Consider the following 20,389-nt stretch of genomic DNA (forward strand, 5'->3'; position numbering starts at 1 on the left):
AGCTAGTAAATAGCAGAGGTAGGATTCAAACCAAGCCACTCAGACTCCAAAGCCTATGTTCTCAGCTACCTTATAGATTCATAGGCACATAGACTTAGATTGGCCAGTATTTCGTCCCTTTATGCAACCCAGTCTCACCTCTTCATCTTACTCGTTTCTGCTCTGAGTGATCAGTGCCTGGTACAACTTTTTCATCTGTCACAAACACCCTCCTGGTAAGATCTCCATTCCTCTAAAATGCCCCATTCTCTCAAATTATCCCTTTTACCCCCCGTGAAACTCTCATTCCTCCAGATTAGTCACCCTCAAGCAGTGTTAGGAAGAGAGTAATGTGATTAAACCAACTCACACCGAATATAAGTGGCAAAAACTGTTTTTTAATGATGACTAGGTATCATATAGAAAGAGTTAATTCACAATTAAGTATTGTGTTCAATTCAATATTTCTTTAAAGAAGCCTTTATTAAATGACCAGGTTCTGTTCTAGGGATACAGTGTTGAACAAGACAGACAAGGTCCCTCTTTCATGGAGTTCACTTTCTGGTAGGGGGCGGATGACCACAAAACAAAAAGAAAATGCTGGGTGCTACAGAAGTGTTAACTTAGGCACCTCAGACACTGGGATTTGGAATAGAGTAAAGCAAATAAAATTGAGAGTTCTTTTGGGCAGGGCCTAGTGTAGGTGGAATGAGAAAGAGTTATCTTATGAATTGGATATCAGATGGGTGGTGGTGCCACTCACCAAGCAAGGGAACCCAGGGAAGGGGTATCAGTTCTGGAGTATGGGACTTGTGGAAATCCTATGAGATGGTGCCCATTGGGAAGTTGCATTTATAAGTCTAGATCTTGGGAGAGAGGATGAGGCTAGAGACATCTGTGCAAAACATTGGCATGTAGGTAGAACAGCTAGCTCCATCCCAGTGATTTGAGGTTTCTGTAATCATCTTCCTCCTGTACTCCTCTCCCTTCCCTTCCCTTCAGCTAGTAAATCTACTTTGGGAAATCATCCACCTCAAACAAGAAACATGTTGCTGTCAGTGTTACTTCTGGAAGCAGTGCCATAGAACAGGACTGTTGGGAAGCGACAAGTTCAGTGCTTCTAAGATGGGGATGAAAATTATATTCTGAAGTCAGACGTGAAGTCTTGATGGCTGTATCTTTAATGTTCTCTTGATGTTATTCACTCATAACTCAAGACCTTCATCCTACAGTGAGCCTCCATTCACCCTTACAACTGTGGCCCCTGCATTTCTGTGGGCCTGGAGAACCACAGTACCAGAGGGAATATGATGCCCAATATAGCCTAATGGCTTAGGTGTGATTTTCTGTGCCTAGTGCTTATCTGTTAAGTACAGTGTAAACTGAGAAAGAAATCAAGCCAAGACTATAACAGCAAAGAAATCATTGTTATTGTATTCAACACAAATGCCCGAGTGTAGGAGTTTTTATTGCCTTACCTCAGGAATGCTACTAATAGGTGGAATATACTTTATTCCATAAAGAAGATTCTTGTATCTTTTATAGGGAACAACTTTATGCTCAGTTTCCTAATTAGGCTAAATCAGAAAATCATTGTTTCCATTTCCAATTTTTAGATCACCAATAAAAATAAATGGAAATAATATTATTGTAGGCTTTACAATTTATACAGTTTTCATAAATATTTTTATTGTTACAACCACCTTGCAAAACTGTTAAGTTTTCTTATATTCATTTTACAGTGGTTTGATGAGAGCCTGATATCCTCCATTGGTGGAAAGACCATGTTGACTCCCAGGGGGCCTGGGGTGGAGCCCCTGAGAACCTGCAGTCAGGGTTCATGGAGCCCCAGGGTCTGTTCCTAATTGTGTTAGAGAGTGTGGGTATTAGGGTAGAGAACTGTGTTGCTATGGACTGAATTGTGTCCCCCCAAATTCATATGTTGAAGCCCCAACCCCCAATGTAATGGTATTTGGAGTTGGGACCTTTGGGAGATAATTAAGGTTAGATGAGGTCATGAGCATGGGGTCCTTATTGATGGGATTAGTGCCCTTATAAGAAATCACACTGGAGAGCTTGCTCTAGCTCTTTCTCTGAGCCATGTGAGGACAGAGTGAGAAGGTAGCCGTCTGCAAGCTAGGAAGAGGGTCCTCACCAGAAACTGACAGTGCTGGCACCCTGGTCTCAGACTTCCAGCCCCCAGAACTGTGAGAAAATAAATTTCTGTTGTTTAAGCCACCCAGAGCATGCTGTGGCAGCCTGACCAGACTAAGACACGTGCCTAAACAGATACAGCAAGGAGAGCCTGAGGAGGGTATAGACGGCTGGGATTCCCAAAGATTCTAAGAGTCAGAGGACACTAGAGTAGGAGGGACCTGTGGCCCAACATGGGGATGACAGTTAGAGTGGGTCTGGCAGTGGCAAACTTATTTCTCTGCTTGTGTACACATTCCTGGTAGCATGTGTACTGGTTGGTTGGTCAGAGCTACCATGAAAGCCTAGGAAGGAACAGATTTGCTATGATTTGCCTAAGGTCCACGCTTCTGAGTGATGGAGTAGGGACTCAGCCCAGGGTCTCTGGCTTAAAATTCCCATGCTCTTCTCAGTTTATCAAGAGCAATGTTGGTATTCATCAAAGTAGATGAAGACCAGTATCATTACTATTTCATTACTCAATTTACTATTAATTACTATTACTCTTTCATTACTATTAATTATTACTAATAATTGAGTTATTCTTAGTTCTGTTAATGAGATTTTGTTAGAAACCTAACAATCTGTTTCAAGTACAGAGAGAATATTACAGCAAATCTCTGTGAAACAAGATGTTTAAGGTAGGGTGGCCATTAATATTTTTGTGTGTGAAAAAGAGCACCTTTTAAATTTCCCTGAGTTCCCGTCAAAGTCTTACACTCATGATGGAGGGGCTCTGCTGACCATGGAAAGGGCCTGGGATCTGACAGCAGAAGACCTAGAGTTGAGTCTTGGTTCTGCAATTTATTTAGACCTTGCAACTTGGTTATTAACCTTTCAGGGCCTTGATTTCTTCAGCTGTAAAACAGAATGAACGATAACTCTTGCCTTTCCTATTGCAGAAGATTATTGGCAGGAATAAATGAGATACTAAGTGGGGAAAATGCAAAAGAATTGGAGAATATTACAAAAATGTTAGTATGGGGGAATGGGCATGGGGAGGGGCCTGCAGCAAACAGAAGTCTCAAGACCACTGATGTTGATGCTCTTTCTTCCCAAATGTCGCAAAAAGAGGGGACAGAAGTGGCTTGAACAAAATCTACTATTCAGTTAAGTTCCCTGTTTTAAAAAAGAATAGCACAGAATTCCTAGTCATAAAAATTTATTAAGTGACAAGTTTGGGGCAGGAGTTTATTGTGATTGTATTTGCATTATTTTTTCCATACTTGAAAGATCCAGAAGTTAATTGTCACTTCAGGGAGGATGTTTAGCATTACGAGTTGGGATCACATTGAATTAAGTCTGGAAGTGAAAGTTCAAGAAAGAGAGGGAGATGGCCCCAAACCCAGTGTTGCTGGAGCAGTTGAGACTCCTCCCAGTGGGTTCTGTGGAGCCACCTCAGGGGTCGAGGAATGGAGAAGATCGGGGCTCCGTTCAGCGCCCCTGGGGGGTGAGTCCATCTCGGAGACTTCCCAGGCTCATCTAGAGACCTGCAGGTGTGGTGAGCAGAGCCTGTGCCTGTGGTCGGATCTACCCAAGATGCAGCCTCCTGAACAGCCCCTGTCTTTGTTCTGCTCTCACAGTCCTGTTCTCTGTGTGGGGTTGGGGGTGAGGAGTGGGGGTGTGCCCCTGCATAGTTTCTACTCCTTACGCAACCCAAACCCTACAGTCAACTTCTGATTATTTGATTTCAAAGTCTGCTTGCTCGAGGCAGCCCTTGTCCAGCCCACAGGTGGAGGCAGAAATCCTGGCTCATCCTGTGTCCTGCCTCAGCATTGATACCTGAGGCCTCTGGGGCTACATCAGTAGAAATGGTCTTTTGGTCCATTTCATCTCAGAACACAAAATTTTGCTGGGTAAATTTTTCTTTTGTGATCCAGGATATTGGGCAGCTGTTGAGTGGCATTTGTTTTTCTACTTTTCTCTTACCTCATTCCTACTAATCATTCATCAAAGTTTAAAATATTAACCATCTTCTGAAGTCAACTCAAACATACACCCAACTTCCTTAATCCAAGTGCACAGCTGCTACCAGAAGCATAACTAGGCCAACACAACCAGTCCCTGTCTCCACTGGTCCAATCCAGAGGCGTTTCTTCAAGTCTGTGTCTAGGTTTGACTTCACGCAGGGGCCTTAGTGTAGGAACACAGCACATTGTTATTACCTGCCGAAAGAGCCCTAGGGCAAGGGGGCAGGGACCTTGACCTTCCACTGGCCCACTAACGGTGGCCCCATTCTACCTCTCTGGACCTCTATTTCCTTGTCTCTCTAAAATAAGAGGATTGGACTTGATGTTGTGTCTTTGTTTAGTTCTAACTCTAATGATCTAACTTTTTACTTTGCTTGGTTTCAGTATGTGAAAAACCACACATCAGATCTCACCCCTCCTTGCCCACCCTGCCAAGGACTCAGGCTTTGAATGGTTTTTGCTGATGAGTCAGAAATGTACACAAAGCCATTCATGCCAAGTCATCCAGGCCATGCCATGACAACAGACTGTCTGGCCAGTGATAGGGGATGTGATTTATGATAGCAGTCGTTGGGATCTGTGTAGAGAATTTTGTTTCTCCAACGCCAGCTGACTTGAATGGAAGTTAGAATCCTAAACCTTAGACATTTCTCCATGTGCTGGCTCAGACAGAATTTGTAAAAGACTTGGCTGCTCTTGGTGAAATATGTGCATTGTATTTAATGGTAGTTTACACATTTGCAAGATGTTTGCAGTTTTTCTTGACGTGCTTATTTGATCTTTTCAAAACCCCTGTAGTATAGCCCAGGCAGTTAGGACCATTCCTGAGAAAAGTCCACTTCCAGGATGCCTGTGCCCTGGATTCCACCACTTCAGCCCAGGTGCAGTGTACGTCCCACTGTGCTGCCCCTTGTGAAAACACATTTATTAGCACTGTTTGTCAAAGCCTTTCATTTTACACCAACCTCTGGAAAAGTAAATAGCAATCCCCTAGATAACGTAAATGAATAAATATAGTCAGATTGGGTTGTACAAAATGCTAACAATCCTCTGCTAAGGGTGCAGACTCACTCTCTGACTTTAGAGGCTTTAGAAGCTGCCACTGGTATCACAGGCTCTATTTCTGGTCCACAGAGTTAATGGTTCTTGAGTAAAACAACAACAACAACAACAACAACAAAAAAACTGGCACTCTTTACTAAATTTTGTTTCATGTTGGAGTTTTAAGTAGCCTTGGAGGTCATTTTTGTGAGCTGAATTGTGTTCCCTGAAAATGCATATATGTTAAAGTCCTATTCCCCAGTACCTCAGAATGTGACTGCATTGGAGATGGGGTCTTTAAGGAGATAAATTAAAATGAAGCTGTTAGGGTAGATCCCAATCCAATATGACTGATGTCCTTATGAGAAGAAGAGATTGAGACACAGACACATGCAGAGGGAAGACCATGTGAGGACACAGGGAAAAGTTAGCCATCTACAAGCCAAAGAGAGAGGCCTCAGAAGAAACTAATCCTGCCAACACCTTGATTTCAGACTTAGAGCCTCCAGAATTATAAGAAAATAAATTCTGTTGTTTAAGCCACCCAGTCTGTGGTATTTGTTACAGTAGCCCTAGCGAAATAATACAGTCAGGTAGGCCTAGCTTCATCCCAGTTTGGTTCACTTCCTCCTAATCCTTGGCAGATTGTTACTAAGCCTTTGTTTGGCCCCTTCTAGTGATATGGAAGTTGCTATCTCACAAGGTAGCTAAGATCTTGTGTTACTTAGGACTCTTTCACTTGAGGTGGCAGAAAACCTTACCCAAAGTGGCTTAAGCAAAACAAGGAGTGTATTGTCTAACTTAAAAGTCTAGCAAATGGCCTTAGGTGTGGCTTTAATCAGGTCTCAAATGATGTGATCAGAGCCTGGTCTCTCCATCTACTAGCTCTGTCTCCTGTTGGGTAGGCTTCATTTCTAGGCTTGCACCGGAGGTCCCACGCAGGTCCACATCTTCCCAGGATCAAGTCCAGTTGAAAAGAGGGAATGCCGCATTCCCTTAGTTTCTGCTTAGCAGCTAAAACAACAATATTGTACTGACTGCTCTCAGGTATGACTTTGGGCCAGCACAGCCCACACCCTGTTCAGCAGTAAAGCCCTTCACATATTTGAATGTCCCTCCTGCCGCTTTGCTTCTCCAACTCCCTCAGGGATTTTCCCCAGAATATCTTATCCCAGACTCTCCCCTTTTTAATCTTCCCCCTCATTCAGACTCCTTTCTTTTTTTTTTTTTGTCAGCGATCTCCTAATTGTACCCACTTCCTGCTGTGGTCTGGCCAAAGTCAAGAACAGTAGGATTATTATGTCCTTTTGGTTTGGTCATGATATTCCTTCAGCCTGAATTTTGATGAACTTGTTTAGTTCCCTCAAATTTAGCTTAGGGTCAGCTAAGCCTTTTTCAAATTAATTGCTATGACAAATGTCAATGATTCTTGTTTGGAAATTATAGAATTTGTATTTTATGTATACCTCAGGCCATCCCATGGAAAATTTTTAAACAAAATCATGGTGTATGTGGGTGTGTGCTGTATATGTATGTGTGTTTGGTCATTTGACTTTTACCCTAAGGGAAGGTATAACAACAAAACAGCATATTGTATCTTTCAAGTGGTTGGGTTCCATTAATCAAGGTTCTTTTTTGTTTTAAACATCCTTATTTTTCTACCTAGAGATATACACAAGCTAAGAAAAAGTGGGCAGATAAACTAAAAGAGCAATGCAAAGATGTAAATATGGCCAGGAACCAGCACCGTGACCCGGCTGATGGTTACCAGTATTTTTGTACTCTTAGCTTAGCTTATCAGTCATTTGAAGAGGAAAGATTTGAAGGCAGCAAAATAATGACTTAAGACCAGCAGAGACTGAGACTTCACTTTTATCTTTTCTTTTTCTAGCAGAAAAAAACAGAAGGAAGTATTAGTAGCTGCAGAAAACATACATAGCTAGATGAATATTCTTTTTCCCCCATTCACTCTTCTGATATACAGTGTGGTTCTTATTCTCTGTTCTACAAAGATGGGTCAATGGCCAGCTACATACACCTGTTTGGCGATAGAAGCTTGGTGGCTTCCAGGGTCTCTGTTGGTGATCCCTTTGGCTATGCTGTGGTTGGTATGGCAGTGCCACTGACTCTTTGAGCTTTGTGGCTTACATGCTAACTCTTATTCTGGTGAGATAGGCTTGTGGGTACCCAAGATCCTTGTTATCTGCTTATGCACATGTGTTGAGGATCCATTGCATGGTGCTTCAGGATACCCCGCAAAAGCAAACTATAGTCAGCTATTCATTGAACTATTCCTTGTCCACATAAATGACTGAATATTTATCTTCGAGCATAGCCTGTTAACATTAATCAAAAATATTGCCAAATGTGGACATCCATTTTTTAATCATTCTATTTCTAGGCCTCTTTTATAAGTCAGTTCATTCTTTCACATACCCATCAGTTATTCCTATACCATGATCAAGTATCTTATTATACATATATATAATTACAAGTATGCATATATAATTACCAATATAATAGGTGCCTACATACACATATAATTACAAGTATAGTATATGCATAGTTTACATTTATATCATGTTCACTACCATATGCCTGGCACTTAACACAGAGTATGTTCGTTCAATAAATATTTGTTGTGTGATGTTCTATTTAAAGTATGTATATTTTCCCTCTAGTCCATGAGTATTTACTGAGTGCCTGCTATGTGTCAAGCACACGAGATAAATCTGAGCCAACATAAAATGAAATAGACATCACTCTGCATGGAGCATACAGTCAAGTTGTCAATGTACAGTTACAACTGAGATAAGGGTTATGAGGAGAGGCACATGATGCTGTGATCATGTATAAGGAGCTGAGTGAGATCTGAAGGAGGAGTAGGAATCAGGTCACAGGTAGGGATGGGTGGGGACAGTGGCCCAGTGGGTCCACTGGGAATTCATGTGGCTAGAGGACAGAAGCTAGGCAGCGCACTGTGCCAGATAGTCTACCAAAAAAGATGTTTTATAATAGAATCTTTTTTTTGCTTGTTCTTAGCGGTTTTGATTCAAAGGTTCTCATTGTATTACATATAATACTTTCTGATGATCCAAGTGGCTCTTGAAGCAAATGAATACTTTTCTTAAGTTTATCTCTACAGACTGCCAATTTTCTTTGTCCAGAAAGAACACAATCTTGGCAATGCTGAATATTTCATGTGCCTTTCTTAACTATTTGTATGACTCTTTGACTTACACCCAATCTCGTAACAGATTCAAAAGATAGAAATAATATTGAATATTAATTAAGCTAGAATGTTGTATTATTTTTAAACCAAAATAGAAACCTAGATAATGATCCCTTCAGGTTGGAAAACCATGGGTCAAGCATCATACATCATTTACTGTGCCTATTTATAGCTACATGAAGCACAGTGACTAATCTTTATTCTTTGAGAAAGTAGATATACACATGGGAAAAAATTCAAGAGTTCTAAAAGATATTCAGTAAAGTCTCTCTCCCACCTTTGGGACAGTCCCCCAGCTCCATCCCCCACCCAGAGCCCATCAGTGATATGAGGTTCTAGTGTCTTCCTCCAGAGATAGTCTCTTCACATGTAAGTGCATACATGTGTATGTAACTCTCCTTCCCTGACGTGAGGATTACAATGCTGTACTTACTGTTCTGCAGTGACTTTTAGCTCACTTTAGGTGACAGTATCAAATAGTTAGTGGTTGGTGGATTAATGATAAGATGTAACATATTCACAACTTAAACATTTTGAAACACAAAAATATAAAAACATTTGCTAATCTTTGGTTGTAGGGCCAAACCTTTTCTTTGAAAATGATTCTGTTATTGGGGTTATGATTTCCATCAGTTTTGGTTTCTTTTGTGTGGAACACAGACATAAAGATACTTTAAAAACAATTTGGGTACAGAATTCTAGTTTTTTTATTATTTTAACCTAAGTTTTTAATGGTTGCCTTCCCATGCCTAATTTGATAGTTTTTTCCCCATCTTTTAAATGTTTATTTTTACATGATTTTCAAAAAGTACATAACTCACTATGCAAACTCAAAATCTACAGAAATACACTCCTTAGACAATGAATGGTCTGTAATCACAAATCTCCAAGGTAACCATTGATCATGGTTTGGTGTCTGTCTCCTTCTAGATTTGTTTAGGTACTAATATAACTTGAATATGGAGAGACACACACACACAGGACATTTTATGATACAGTGACCAGGAAGCCTTTGTTTTAAGGGACTTATCTAGTGCTTCCCAATAGGAGGTGTTTAGAAATGTGTGAGGGGGCATTTTAGTTTTTTCAGAGACTGTCACTTAGCGCCCAAGGGCCAGGATCCTGAACATCCCCCGGTGAATGGGTGGGTCCCATATGATAAAGAATTATACCATCCAAAATGATAGTTGCCCATCGAGAAACACTGTTTTCATGAGAATAGTGCTTCTTTTTGTCCTCATGTTTTATCCATTTACATAAGATTATATTAAATTACTTTACTATAATTCACTGAGCACTTGAGCAAGGCAGGCTCCTTTTGAGTACAAGATGAAAAAGACACAGTCCTTGCCTCCCAGGAACTCACAGTCTTCTGTGTATAGCACTTGTAGATTGTGACAAGTACCCTAATGGAAACAAAGAGTATAACAGAGGAAGAGTTATACCTGGGGACATTTGAGATGGTGAGATAGGATCAGTTATACCTGGGGACATTTGAGATGGTTTCTTGAAGAGATGAGCACTTTCAAGGGTAGGACTCTCACAATCAGAGATACTAGTGCCCAAAGTCGTGTCTTGGAAGAAGGAACAGGTGTGTCATCAGCTCTGCCGCTTCTAGGTAAGCACTGGGCATGAAGTGTGACAGCTCCTGCCACATGTTGCTCAGGTCATTGACTCTTGGCCATGTCTTCACTCTGTCTGGTTGCTTTTGCTACTACTGTGGCATGAGAAGTGTCCCGTGATGGTAGCTCGGGCCCTCTGCTTAGGGTGGGAATTCCGAGGAATGCCAGCTAGGATCCGTTCAAGCCAGCCAGCCCTGGGTATGGGACACAGGGTAGAGAGGACAAGAAAGGGGAGGTAGGACAAGAGATTCCAGACAGTGACAGTAAAACCCTATTCTGCTACATAGAGGCAGAGAAATCCTTGGAGGACACCCACAGTGACATTACATCATGCAGGTTGGTTGGGAGGAGGGGGATGAATATGAAAAAACAGTAATTTTCTAGACTAAAATTTAAGTCTTCAAGGCTTAACCTTCTATTTTAGTTATCTTCTAAAAAGTTTGGATTTATATTTTCCTACCTTTTAAAGCTGACAATCGGGAACATCATTTTACTCTAAGGTTGTCAGGATTAGGTGATTATGCTGGAAATAAGCTTCATTCTTGGGGAGGAGGGCACTGCTTACACTGAATGCTCGCATTAAGCACCAGAATCCTGACCTTAATTAGCAGCTGACGTCTGCCTGCTCTAGAAAGACATCTGTAGCAATATCTGCAAGAACTTTTTTTTTTTACTGACAAGTTCATATAGACCATAAAAGGATGATCTGGGAATGATGGAACCCAGCCTAAGGGTGAGTCCGTATACTGTTTACCATACAGAAAACCTAAGCTGATTCATATATGAGGCAAAGAGTAGACTGTGCTCCAAGTATCTGGTACTAATGACCACTTCTTTCCCATTAGGAACTGGTGTTCCTAATGAAACTCTAGCTAGGTGACATTGTCCTCTAGCTGAGGACATTGTCCCAATGGTCTGTAACCTGTCAAAATATTACTTTCTGAATCCTGGTTCGTTGCTAGTCTGTCTTCGTCTCCACCCAGCCCTGGAGCAACACTTCTGTGCGTTGGAACACTGTGTCCTTGTGCGAGGGCTTGCACCACAGGTTGAGCGCGTGTTCAGACTCCATCTGCAAATACTCCATGTCTGGTTGATAAGAACCATCCTTATCCAGGGCATTTTGTTTTCATCTAGTGTTTTTTCTTTTTTGAGGAACTTTTCTGTTTCTCCATTAGAGGCTTTGCAGCATGCTTGCTGCCAATGACTCATTCGGCTGAGAATGGGTTCTCTTTGCGTGGTGTTGCCCTTTCATCTCGTACGTCTGAGAGCATTGCAGGATAAGCCTACTTAAATCCTTCTCTGCTGCTCATAACCTGTATTGTCTCTGGAATAGAGAATAATTTCCAGATTGGATCTGGGCTGGAAAAGTTCACTCATCTCTTCATAAATCCTTAGACTTTGATCCTTCTTATATCGTTCAAATACCCTCTCTGCCTGCAAAGGCTTGAGGTTTTATGGTTAACCTTTCTATTGTTCCCTCTGCCTGTGACGCCCGTCCCTCCTCCTCTGTCCGTTTGCTTCTAACCCAAGTGTCCTGGGACCCCCAGGGGTAGCTAAGAACCTCTCCTTTGTGTAGCCATAGCACTTTGTGCAGACCTCTTAGGGTATTGTATTTAATTTATTTGCTTCTGTGCCTGTCTCCCCACTAGACTAAGTTCCTTGCAGGCAAGGAGGATTTCTCTTCATTTTTATTCCCTTTCAGTCCAGCACAGTGTATGTTACATAGTGGTATCTCAGCTAATGTTTATTGAGCAAAATTCATGTTCTTTGTAATTTAGAAATGTTCTCAGGGGTTATTCAGCCATGTTATAGATTAGATGGTTTAAATTAGAAAAGTAGGGCATCATAATTAACCCACACTCTGTTAGGAATTGCAGGATGACTCACAATTAATTGCTTCTGTATCTTGAATACTGTCTTCCTGAAAAACAAAACAAAACAAAAAAAACAAGTACCAGTTTCATTATAAGATAATCACCAATCAACTTATCCTGTCAACACTGTGGGTTGTGGTTTTGTAAGAAATTAGAAACTCATAAGTACTTTTCTCCTACCATTATATTTTGCTCAAATAAAGAATCAAGGAGTTTGACAAGTGATTTGGGTTTTCCATGGTGTAGTGTTTTCTGCTCAATCATTTGCTCCTTACCAACTGTGTTCTTTATAGATCAGTTATCTGTAACACCTGTTCTAAAATTGTCTTTATTTCTTGTCTACTTTTATACTTACTGACTTCTTGTTGTGAAATAGGAAAGCAATGACGTTGTTTCTGAGCTGTTTCACTATAGGTGTTCAATGGGTCTCTGTATGTCGCTGAGAGGCATTTTTCAGACTATTTTTCTGTATTTCCAGACCTCTTAATGCTCAGGCAAATTCTAGGACTCCAAACATATGCTCTATATTCAGCGTAAAGAATTTGTCCAGAAGATGATCTAGTAAAACATATTATAAATTCCTTTTTATTAGCAAATCCTTAATTTCATGAGTGTTCATGTATTCATTTCCTAGGGCTGCCATAACAAAGCACCACAGACTGGCTTTAAAAAACAGAAATTTTATTTCCTTACAGTTCTGGAAGCTAAAAGTCCAAGATCAAGGTGTTGGCAGGATTTATGTCTTCTGAGGACTTTTCTCCTTGGCTTGTCTTCCAGTGTCTTCACCTGGTCTTCCCTCTGTGTCTGTCTCTGTCCTAATCTCTTCTTATCAGGACACTAGTCATGTTGGATTAGGGCCCACCCATATTACATCATTTCACCTTAATCACCTCTTTAAAGGCCCTATAGCCATATCGAGCCACACTCTGAGGTACTGGGGGTTAGGACTTAGACCTTCAACATATGAATTTTGGAGGGGACGCAGTTCAGCCCATAACAGTGAATACTACGGCAGTTTAAATATCCCATTCAGATATTAAAGAGATTCTTAGGTTGCTGCAATACTTTTCAGTGATTATTCAATAAATATGTTGTCTACTTCTTTCCCTTTTCATAGATCAAAATGCTGCCTTCCTTTCTGCTCATCATTTTACACTTGCTGATTTTTTAAGCCACCGGCTTCGCCAGAATGGTTGGTGAGGGAGGAATGCTAGTGTCCTCTCTTTTGGAATTCTGGGATAAAAGTTTTATCAGAAAAAAGAAGGATACTTGGACACTTTTCTTTAAAATAATAATAATAATAGTAATAATAATACCTTTTATTGAGTGCTTATTATGGGCAACTCACTGTGTTGTAATTATCACAAGCCTGCAGAGTTGATGTTGTTGTCTACTTGATATATGAGGAAATCGAGGCTCTAAGAGATGAAGTAATTTGCGCTGGATACTTCTTATTTTGTGTTTTTACCTTTACGGCACCTGTTTGGTCCCAAAGAACTATCAGTTGTGAGATTAGAAACAGAAAAGAACTGAAAGGTATATCAAGCTCGTAGTCACTGGGCTGGTTGGTGGCAATCCGAGACCTAAGGGTCCGAGAAATTACAGACTCCAGTGGCTGAATTCCGCATGGGTAGAGAGAGGTTTGAAGGCATAGCACAGCCTACCTCTTATGGGTTACTTAGGGCCAGGCCCTGTGGACTGTGGCCTGGATTGAATAGCGGTTGTCATGGTAACCCTGATTCAGAAGTGGGCTCAAAAGAAAGGTATAGGATAGGCAATATGAACACAAGGAAGATGTAGTACCAAATCTTTTTATGATGGGATTATGGGCAAGAATTACTTGGAGCTGCTTAGAATTAGCTAGATCAGTGGTTCTCCACCTTTGGCTCAGTATCTGAATAACCTGGGGAGCTTTCAAAAGCACAGAGCCTGAGTTCCAATCCTAAAGAGCCTTAACTGAGGGTGGCATGGGCCTCGACACTGTAGTTTTTAACAGTTGCCCGAGTAAATCTGATGTACAGGCAGAGTTAATAAGAACTAATGAGCTAGGTCAGAGGTTGGCAAGCTATGGCCAGGGGCCAAATCTGGCCTGCTGCCTGTTTTGTAGGACCCAGGAACTAAGAAAGGTTTCTATACGTTCAAGTGGTTGAAAAAAAAATCACAAGAAGAATACTATTTTGTGATACATGAAAATTACATGAAATTTAAATTTCAGTGTTCATAATTCGAATTTTATTGGAACGCAACCATCCATGCTTATTCATTTACATATCGTCTATGGTTGCTTTCATGCTACAGCAGCAGAGTTGAGTATTTGCAAAAGACCTACAAGACCTATTTACTATATGGCCCTTTATAGAAAATGTTTGCTGACCATGAGTTAGGCTAAGTTGATGTCATCAGCAGGGCTGCTTTAGAATCTGGAAGGAAACATATTTGTGTAACTTGTGTGTTTGTATAGTGTATTTTGCATTTTAATCTCCTGTGGGCTCTTCGTTGCTGTTTCCTAGCAGAGGGACCCTGGCTGATGGATTTATAGCAAGTTTGTTCAGCAAACTTTTTATCAAACAGGTTTGAAACATACTTTTTTCTTCAAAACATACAAGTAAAAAGAGCATAAAGTCCAAAGAATATGACAACCCAGACCTTTTCGTTATTGAAGAGCTCCTAAATCCATTCTAATATCCATTTCCTATCCCATCCCCACCCCCTCAACCCTTATGTTGTCTTTCCCCATATTTCTTTCTGCTCCGTATTTGCAGTTAATACCAGCTGGATGCCTCAGAGCATTTCGTTTCCTTGATCCAGTGTTGGAAAAAGAGGACACTGTTTATAAGAATGATTTTAATATAAAAATACAGTTGAGCAAGATTAGGAAAATACCACTGATTGTCAAATTGGTTTATTTCTTTTACCTTCTAGTTTTCATCCACTTGGATTTAGAACACAAGAAAAGCATTAAGGTTGGGAAAATTAACAGAAAATGGAAAACAACCAAGAAAAAGAAATTCCCTGGGTTGTGTGTGTGTGTTTTTTTTTTTTTTGAAGAATTAATTCCCTCTACAATTTTTTTAAAAATTAATTAATTTATTTTTATGGCTGTGTTGGGTCTTCGTTTCTGTGCAAGGGCTTTCTCTAGTTGTGGCAAGCGGGGGCCACTCTTCATCGCGGTGCGCAGGCTTCTCACTATTGAGGCCTCTCTTGTTGTGGAGCACAGGCTCCAGACGCGCAGGCTCAGTAGTTGTGGCTCACGGGCCTAGTCGCTCCGCGGCATGTGGCATCTTCCCAGACCAGGGCTCGAACCCGTGTCCCCTGCATTGGCAGGCAGATTCTCAACCACTGCGCCACCAGGGAAGCCCCTGGGTTGTGTTTTTGTAAAGAGAAGTAGCCACCGTTTGCTTCCAAACCAGCCCGTCCAGTTCAGAATGAGAGAGATCGTAACCTTATGCTTGGATTCACCATTTTAGGCCTTTTGTTTATTTTGTTTTTACTCATAATTTTGGTGGTGGTGATTGTGAGGGTGAAAGCTAGAGGCTGACATATATTTATCAATTTTGTAAGCATGTGATATCATGGATTTTTTTTTTTTAAATAATGAACTTGTATCAGTTGAACTGATAGGAAAAAGTGTTTGATTTCCAAATAGTTATTATTCATCATTGGATGATAGTTTTCAATGACCTTGAGAGTCTCTTTGTGAAACTGCTTGGTGTCTTGGGTATCGCAAGTGAGGCCACATATTCACGTGTTCTCATTTTTAGGCTGTCCTTCCCCCATCATAGTGAAGTGGCTACAATCCCAGGCATATTTACCCTACAGCCACCTGGAAGGAAGCCAGCAATGTCATTACAGATGGCAGTATGCCCAGACTATCTTAAAAAAGCATCATCTCTGCTACTAATTAAGTTTCAGGAAGGGTGATGTTTGCTTTTATATTAACAAGCATTTTGAAAAGGCTGAGAGCAGATATGTTAGAAGCAGGTTTCTTATTCCTAAGAGTTCATGGTTAAATTTAATTGTCCTTTAGCTTCCCCACTTCTGAGTTTGGAACACTGTCTGCTGGATGATGGATGTTTGGGGCAGGGGAAAAACTAGGTGATATTTGCATGTTTTGTATCTCTACCAGAGCCTCAACTTATTTTCCTTTGCTTTTTTTAGGGTTCTGTACATTGGCCTGGCCTGCAATACGGCTCGCTATATTTATATTTCCTACCTGGAAAATGCCTGGACTGTTCTCCCCATGGAAGTTCTTCAAGGCAAGTTAACAGTTGGAATTAGAATTATTTTTCTACCTGAGTTATGACTACATGAAAGTTCAGTGGCCTTCAGCATCTGACTCTACAAAGGAAGGGCAGAGGCACTGTTTTATATGAGTTTGAAGTGGTTGTGAAGGAACAGGTTACGTCAGGGGGCTGGTTCTTCAGTTCCTCTGAGTGCTCTGTGTTTGTTGAACCAAACAAAGCTGGATTATTTCCCACACCCTTGTGATTAAACAAAGAAAGAGGAACTCTGCAATAAACTCTCATGTACAATTGTTAGGTGTACACATCCAAAGGTGGTTTTAAATATAAAAGGATTTATATTTTAAAGATTTTGGTATTTTTGTAGGTTAACTATACTTACTGCAAAAAAAGAAAAAAAAGGTTGTCATAATTATTTTATTTCTTCAGTTACTTTGATCACATCTAGTGATTTGTAACTAAAGCTTTATAGTCAGGCTGTTGTTTTCCCATGCACCTTTAAAATCTTTGCTCAAATATCCTGACCTGAGTTCTTCTCTTTGCTTCACTGGACCCTTCAACATGTAACTTTGAAAAAAATTTCTTGCCATGTGGCTTAAGAGCAGTGAAAGCATTGATTTCTATTCATTAGCTCATATAATCCAGACTGTATCCTGAGAAGTTCTGTTAGCAGCTTGGCTAAACCATTTGGTGATTGGCATTATGATTAAAATAAAGGTTCAGGATAACATCATTGGAGTTGAGGTCTTCCGGGGCTGCCCAGGCTCCTAAATCATTAATTGTACCAAACAGTCTATGACTATATACAATTTTATTAGCTTTATAGATTGCCATTGTCATTTTCCCTAACCCTGAGGATGCAAATGCCGTACAATCAACATAATTCTTTATCATAATATCTAAGATGAAAGACTCACAATTATATATCTAAACAAAATGTATAAAATGCAAAAGCTCATTCACCAAATCCCATCGTGGCAATGAAAAATAAAAAACCTATCCTAATGAAAGGAGACATAATTTATAGTCACATTAAAATTATAAAATTCAAATATGTACACACTTTAAAGGTGCTTTTCTCAGGTCTGATGCAGTGGTATAAATGATGAAAAGAGATTTTGTTTATAAATATATAGAAAATGGAAATTTGGTCTTATAATAAATTATTGTTTGTAATAATTAGAACTCTTGAATAGTCTTGAGGTGGGGCATACATCTCAGTATTGTGTCATGTAAGAAAAACAAAGCACAAAATATGAACTGCAGGAAAGAAATGTGCAACAACAAGGTATAAGCAACACAGCCTTAGGGGTTCCCACCTCTAATTCTGACTCTATTCTACGAGGCAGGGTGCTCGCCTGACTTAACTGCTTTATTTATTGGTATGACACCATGTGCAGACTCTTACTTAAAAAAAACAACAAAAAACAAAAAAACTGGTATACCTGTTATAATAATACATGAATAATACATGCATATACCTTTTTCTCTCCTTTTAATTTAATATGAATTAGATAAAAAAGGATGGTTTGCCTTAGTGACTTAAGAAAATAGAGCAGGGACTTCCCTGGTGGTCCAGTGGCTAAGACTCTGCACTTCCCAGTGCAAGGGGCCTGGGTTCGATCCCTGGTCAGGGAACTAGATCCCACATGCCGCAACTGAAGATCCTGTGTGCTGCAACTAAGACCCGGTGCAGCCAAATAAATAAATAAATATATATATATTAAAAAAAAGAAAAGAGAGCAAAAGAGAGAAGCTTTTTTAAAACAGTGGTTAAAGAAGACATTTATAACAAGAGAAGAATTTTATAAGAGGGAAAAAACAAATGCTGTTGCGAATCGAAAACGTCTTTTTTCCTGTTAATTTATTAAAGGTATGTTAAATAGCCACCAAGAGTCACGCAGCATGCTGAGTGCTGGGAATATAATTAAAAAACAATATATTAACTTAGACCTCAAGGTCTCACTGTCTGTTCTGGAAGCCAGATGTGTAAATACATAATTGCTACCCAGTGTGTTAGATGGATTAGATGGAATCAGAAAAATGTGCCAGGTAACAGAGAAGGAGCTCCATGGAGGGAATGATTAGCTTTGTGAAGCAGAGAGTGGGAGGATGATATTATTTATTTATTTATTTAAATTTTATTTGTTTATTTATTTATTTTTGGCTGTGTTGGGTCTTCGTTTCTGTGCGAGGGCTTTCTCTAGTTGCGGCAAGTGGGGGCCACTCTTCATCGCGGTGCGCGGGCCTTTCACTATCGCGGCCTCTCTTGTTGCAGAGCACAGACTCCAGACGCGCAGGCTCAGTTGTTGTGGCTCACGGGCCTAGTCGCTCCGCAGCATGTGGGATCTTCCCAGACCAGGGCTCGAACCCATGTCCCCTGCATTAGCAGGCAGATTCTCAACCACTGCGCCACCAGGGAAGCCCTGGGAGGATGATATTATTAAAAGATTCCCCAAGGAAATCACAGATAAGCTGGATTTTGAAGGGTGACCAGGACCCCACCCGGTGGCCTAAAGAGAAGCAGACATTTTGGCACAGAGAAGAGCCACGTGCCAAAGCACAGCCATGGAGAGCGGAATGGCATCTCAGGAAACCTGAGTGGGAGGCTTTGGCTAGGGCTCGATGGGTTTGTCATCCTAAGCTGCTGACCCAGTACATATTTGTATAATATGTATTTATGTGCACCTTAGGGCAGTTTTCCCTGCTTCCCATGGCAGGCTACAGTTTATACCTCTGTGTTTCATTTTATTTCCCCCGTGCCAGTAGAAACCTAGTTACTGATCTGAAGCAAGTAAAAAGGGGGAACCTGTAAATACGGGGAGTCTCCGCATCTAACACAGGGCTCTGTGACCAGTTCCACAGAGCTCTTTGCGTCTAAAACTGGAGGAGACGGTTTCATTCCCTGGCAGAAGTGAGTGCTGAGTGTTTTGGCTGTACAACAAAAAATCCCTTGCCTTTGTTTGACCCATGCCCACCCTACGGAAAACAGTGGATTATCTATGCGGAATAAATCCTGTTTCATAGGAACACACTTCTAACTGAACAGGTTTGTTTTTCCAGTCTGAATTCTTCCAAATTTACAAGGCTCATCCAAATGACTTTAAAGTCCCTGTGCTTAAGGCAGCTCTACTTAGGATGCAGTAAAACAAGAAATGATGACAAAACATGGAATGATTTAATTACAGGACAAGCCCACTATCATGATAGATGCCCCTTAATCCCTTGACTGGAACTGCTACCTGATGATTTCCAAAGACCCAGCCTTAGGAGGGGGAGGGTGGGGAAGCAGGACATTGGCTCTCATCACTGATGGTCGTGACACTGAACAGTCAGCACTTCCACTCTTTGATTCCGGCCCCAGCGCCACACAGAGGGTCTTCTTAAAAAATAGAGGTGGGGGCTTCCCTGGTGGCGCAGTGGTTGAGAATCTGCCTGCCAATGCAGGGGACACGGGTTCGAGCCCTGGTCTGGGAAGATCCCACATGCCGCGGAGCAACTAGGCCCGTGAGCCACAACTACTGAGCCTGTGCGTCTGGAGCCTGTGCTCCGCAACAAGAGAGGCCGCGATAGTGAGAGGCCCGCGCATCGCGATGAAGAGTGGACCCCGCTTGCCGCAACTAGAGAAAGCCCTCGCACAGAAACGAAGACCCAACGCAGCCAAAAATAAAAATAATAAATAAATTAAAAAAAAAAAAAGTTAAAAAAAAAAAAAATAGAGGTGAGGTCTAGCTCTTCAACCTTTCACCCCGTGCCTCATCCCCAAAACACCATGAGAACTCGTACCACCTAGTGGAGCAACGGAAGGGGAGGAGACAAGGGATGTGCTTTATTCCATATCTCTGGCTACTCATCTCTTCCTCTTTGGGGTTACCTGTAACTGACGGAGGAAGATTCCTTGTTATCCTTCATTCCCTGAAGCTCTTGGTCGTCATCTCAGCATTTGTCTCCTCAGGCTATGTTGGTAATAATTAGCAGATGGGATGGGGATAAAGCAAATTTCCTCCTCTCTAGACCCCTAGGAAGGAGGCTATGTGGGTATCTATTTTAGGGTCAAGGTAAGACTGTTGGAGATTATGAGGATGTTTCTTTCCTATGATCTTTCTCACATTTAGTAGCCAGTGTCTCTTGCAGCCTTTTAGCCGTTCACTTGTCTTTTGCAGCAAACATGTTATTCAGTAGGCAATGGGTGCCACCATGTAAAGAAGCAGAAGATGTATTTCCTACTTATAAGGAG

The 20,389-nt window shown here is 41.1% G+C and overlaps 2 protein-coding genes across 4 annotated transcripts in view; one reads left to right on the top strand and one right to left on the bottom strand.

The window, feature by feature from the left end:
- The window catches only part of MFSD6 (major facilitator superfamily domain containing 6), a 74,920-nt gene that overhangs the window by 37,296 nt on the left and 17,235 nt on the right, over positions 1 to 20,389 (top strand). For all 3 annotated transcript variants that reach the window (XM_061185781.1, XM_061185797.1, XM_061185788.1), the window contains one exon: positions 16,070 to 16,167. In XM_061185781.1, the coding sequence (XP_061041764.1) occupies positions 16,070 to 16,167 (98 nt within the window). The remainder of the gene's footprint in view (positions 1 to 16,069; positions 16,168 to 20,389) is intronic.
- Positions 10,147 to 20,389, bottom strand: part of NEMP2 (nuclear envelope integral membrane protein 2) — a 59,918-nt gene continuing 49,675 nt past the window's right edge. Inside the window, exons 10-11 of the transcript XR_009700486.1 lie at positions 11,925 to 11,958; positions 10,147 to 10,231 (exon numbers count right to left, since the gene is read on the bottom strand). The gene's annotated coding sequence lies outside the window, so the exon portion shown is untranslated. The remainder of the gene's footprint in view (positions 10,232 to 11,924; positions 11,959 to 20,389) is intronic.

Source organism: Eubalaena glacialis, chromosome 1 (assembly GCF_028564815.1).
Source record: "Eubalaena glacialis isolate mEubGla1 chromosome 1, mEubGla1.1.hap2.+ XY, whole genome shotgun sequence".
NCBI classification, from domain to species: Eukaryota; Metazoa; Chordata; class Mammalia; order Artiodactyla; family Balaenidae; genus Eubalaena; species Eubalaena glacialis.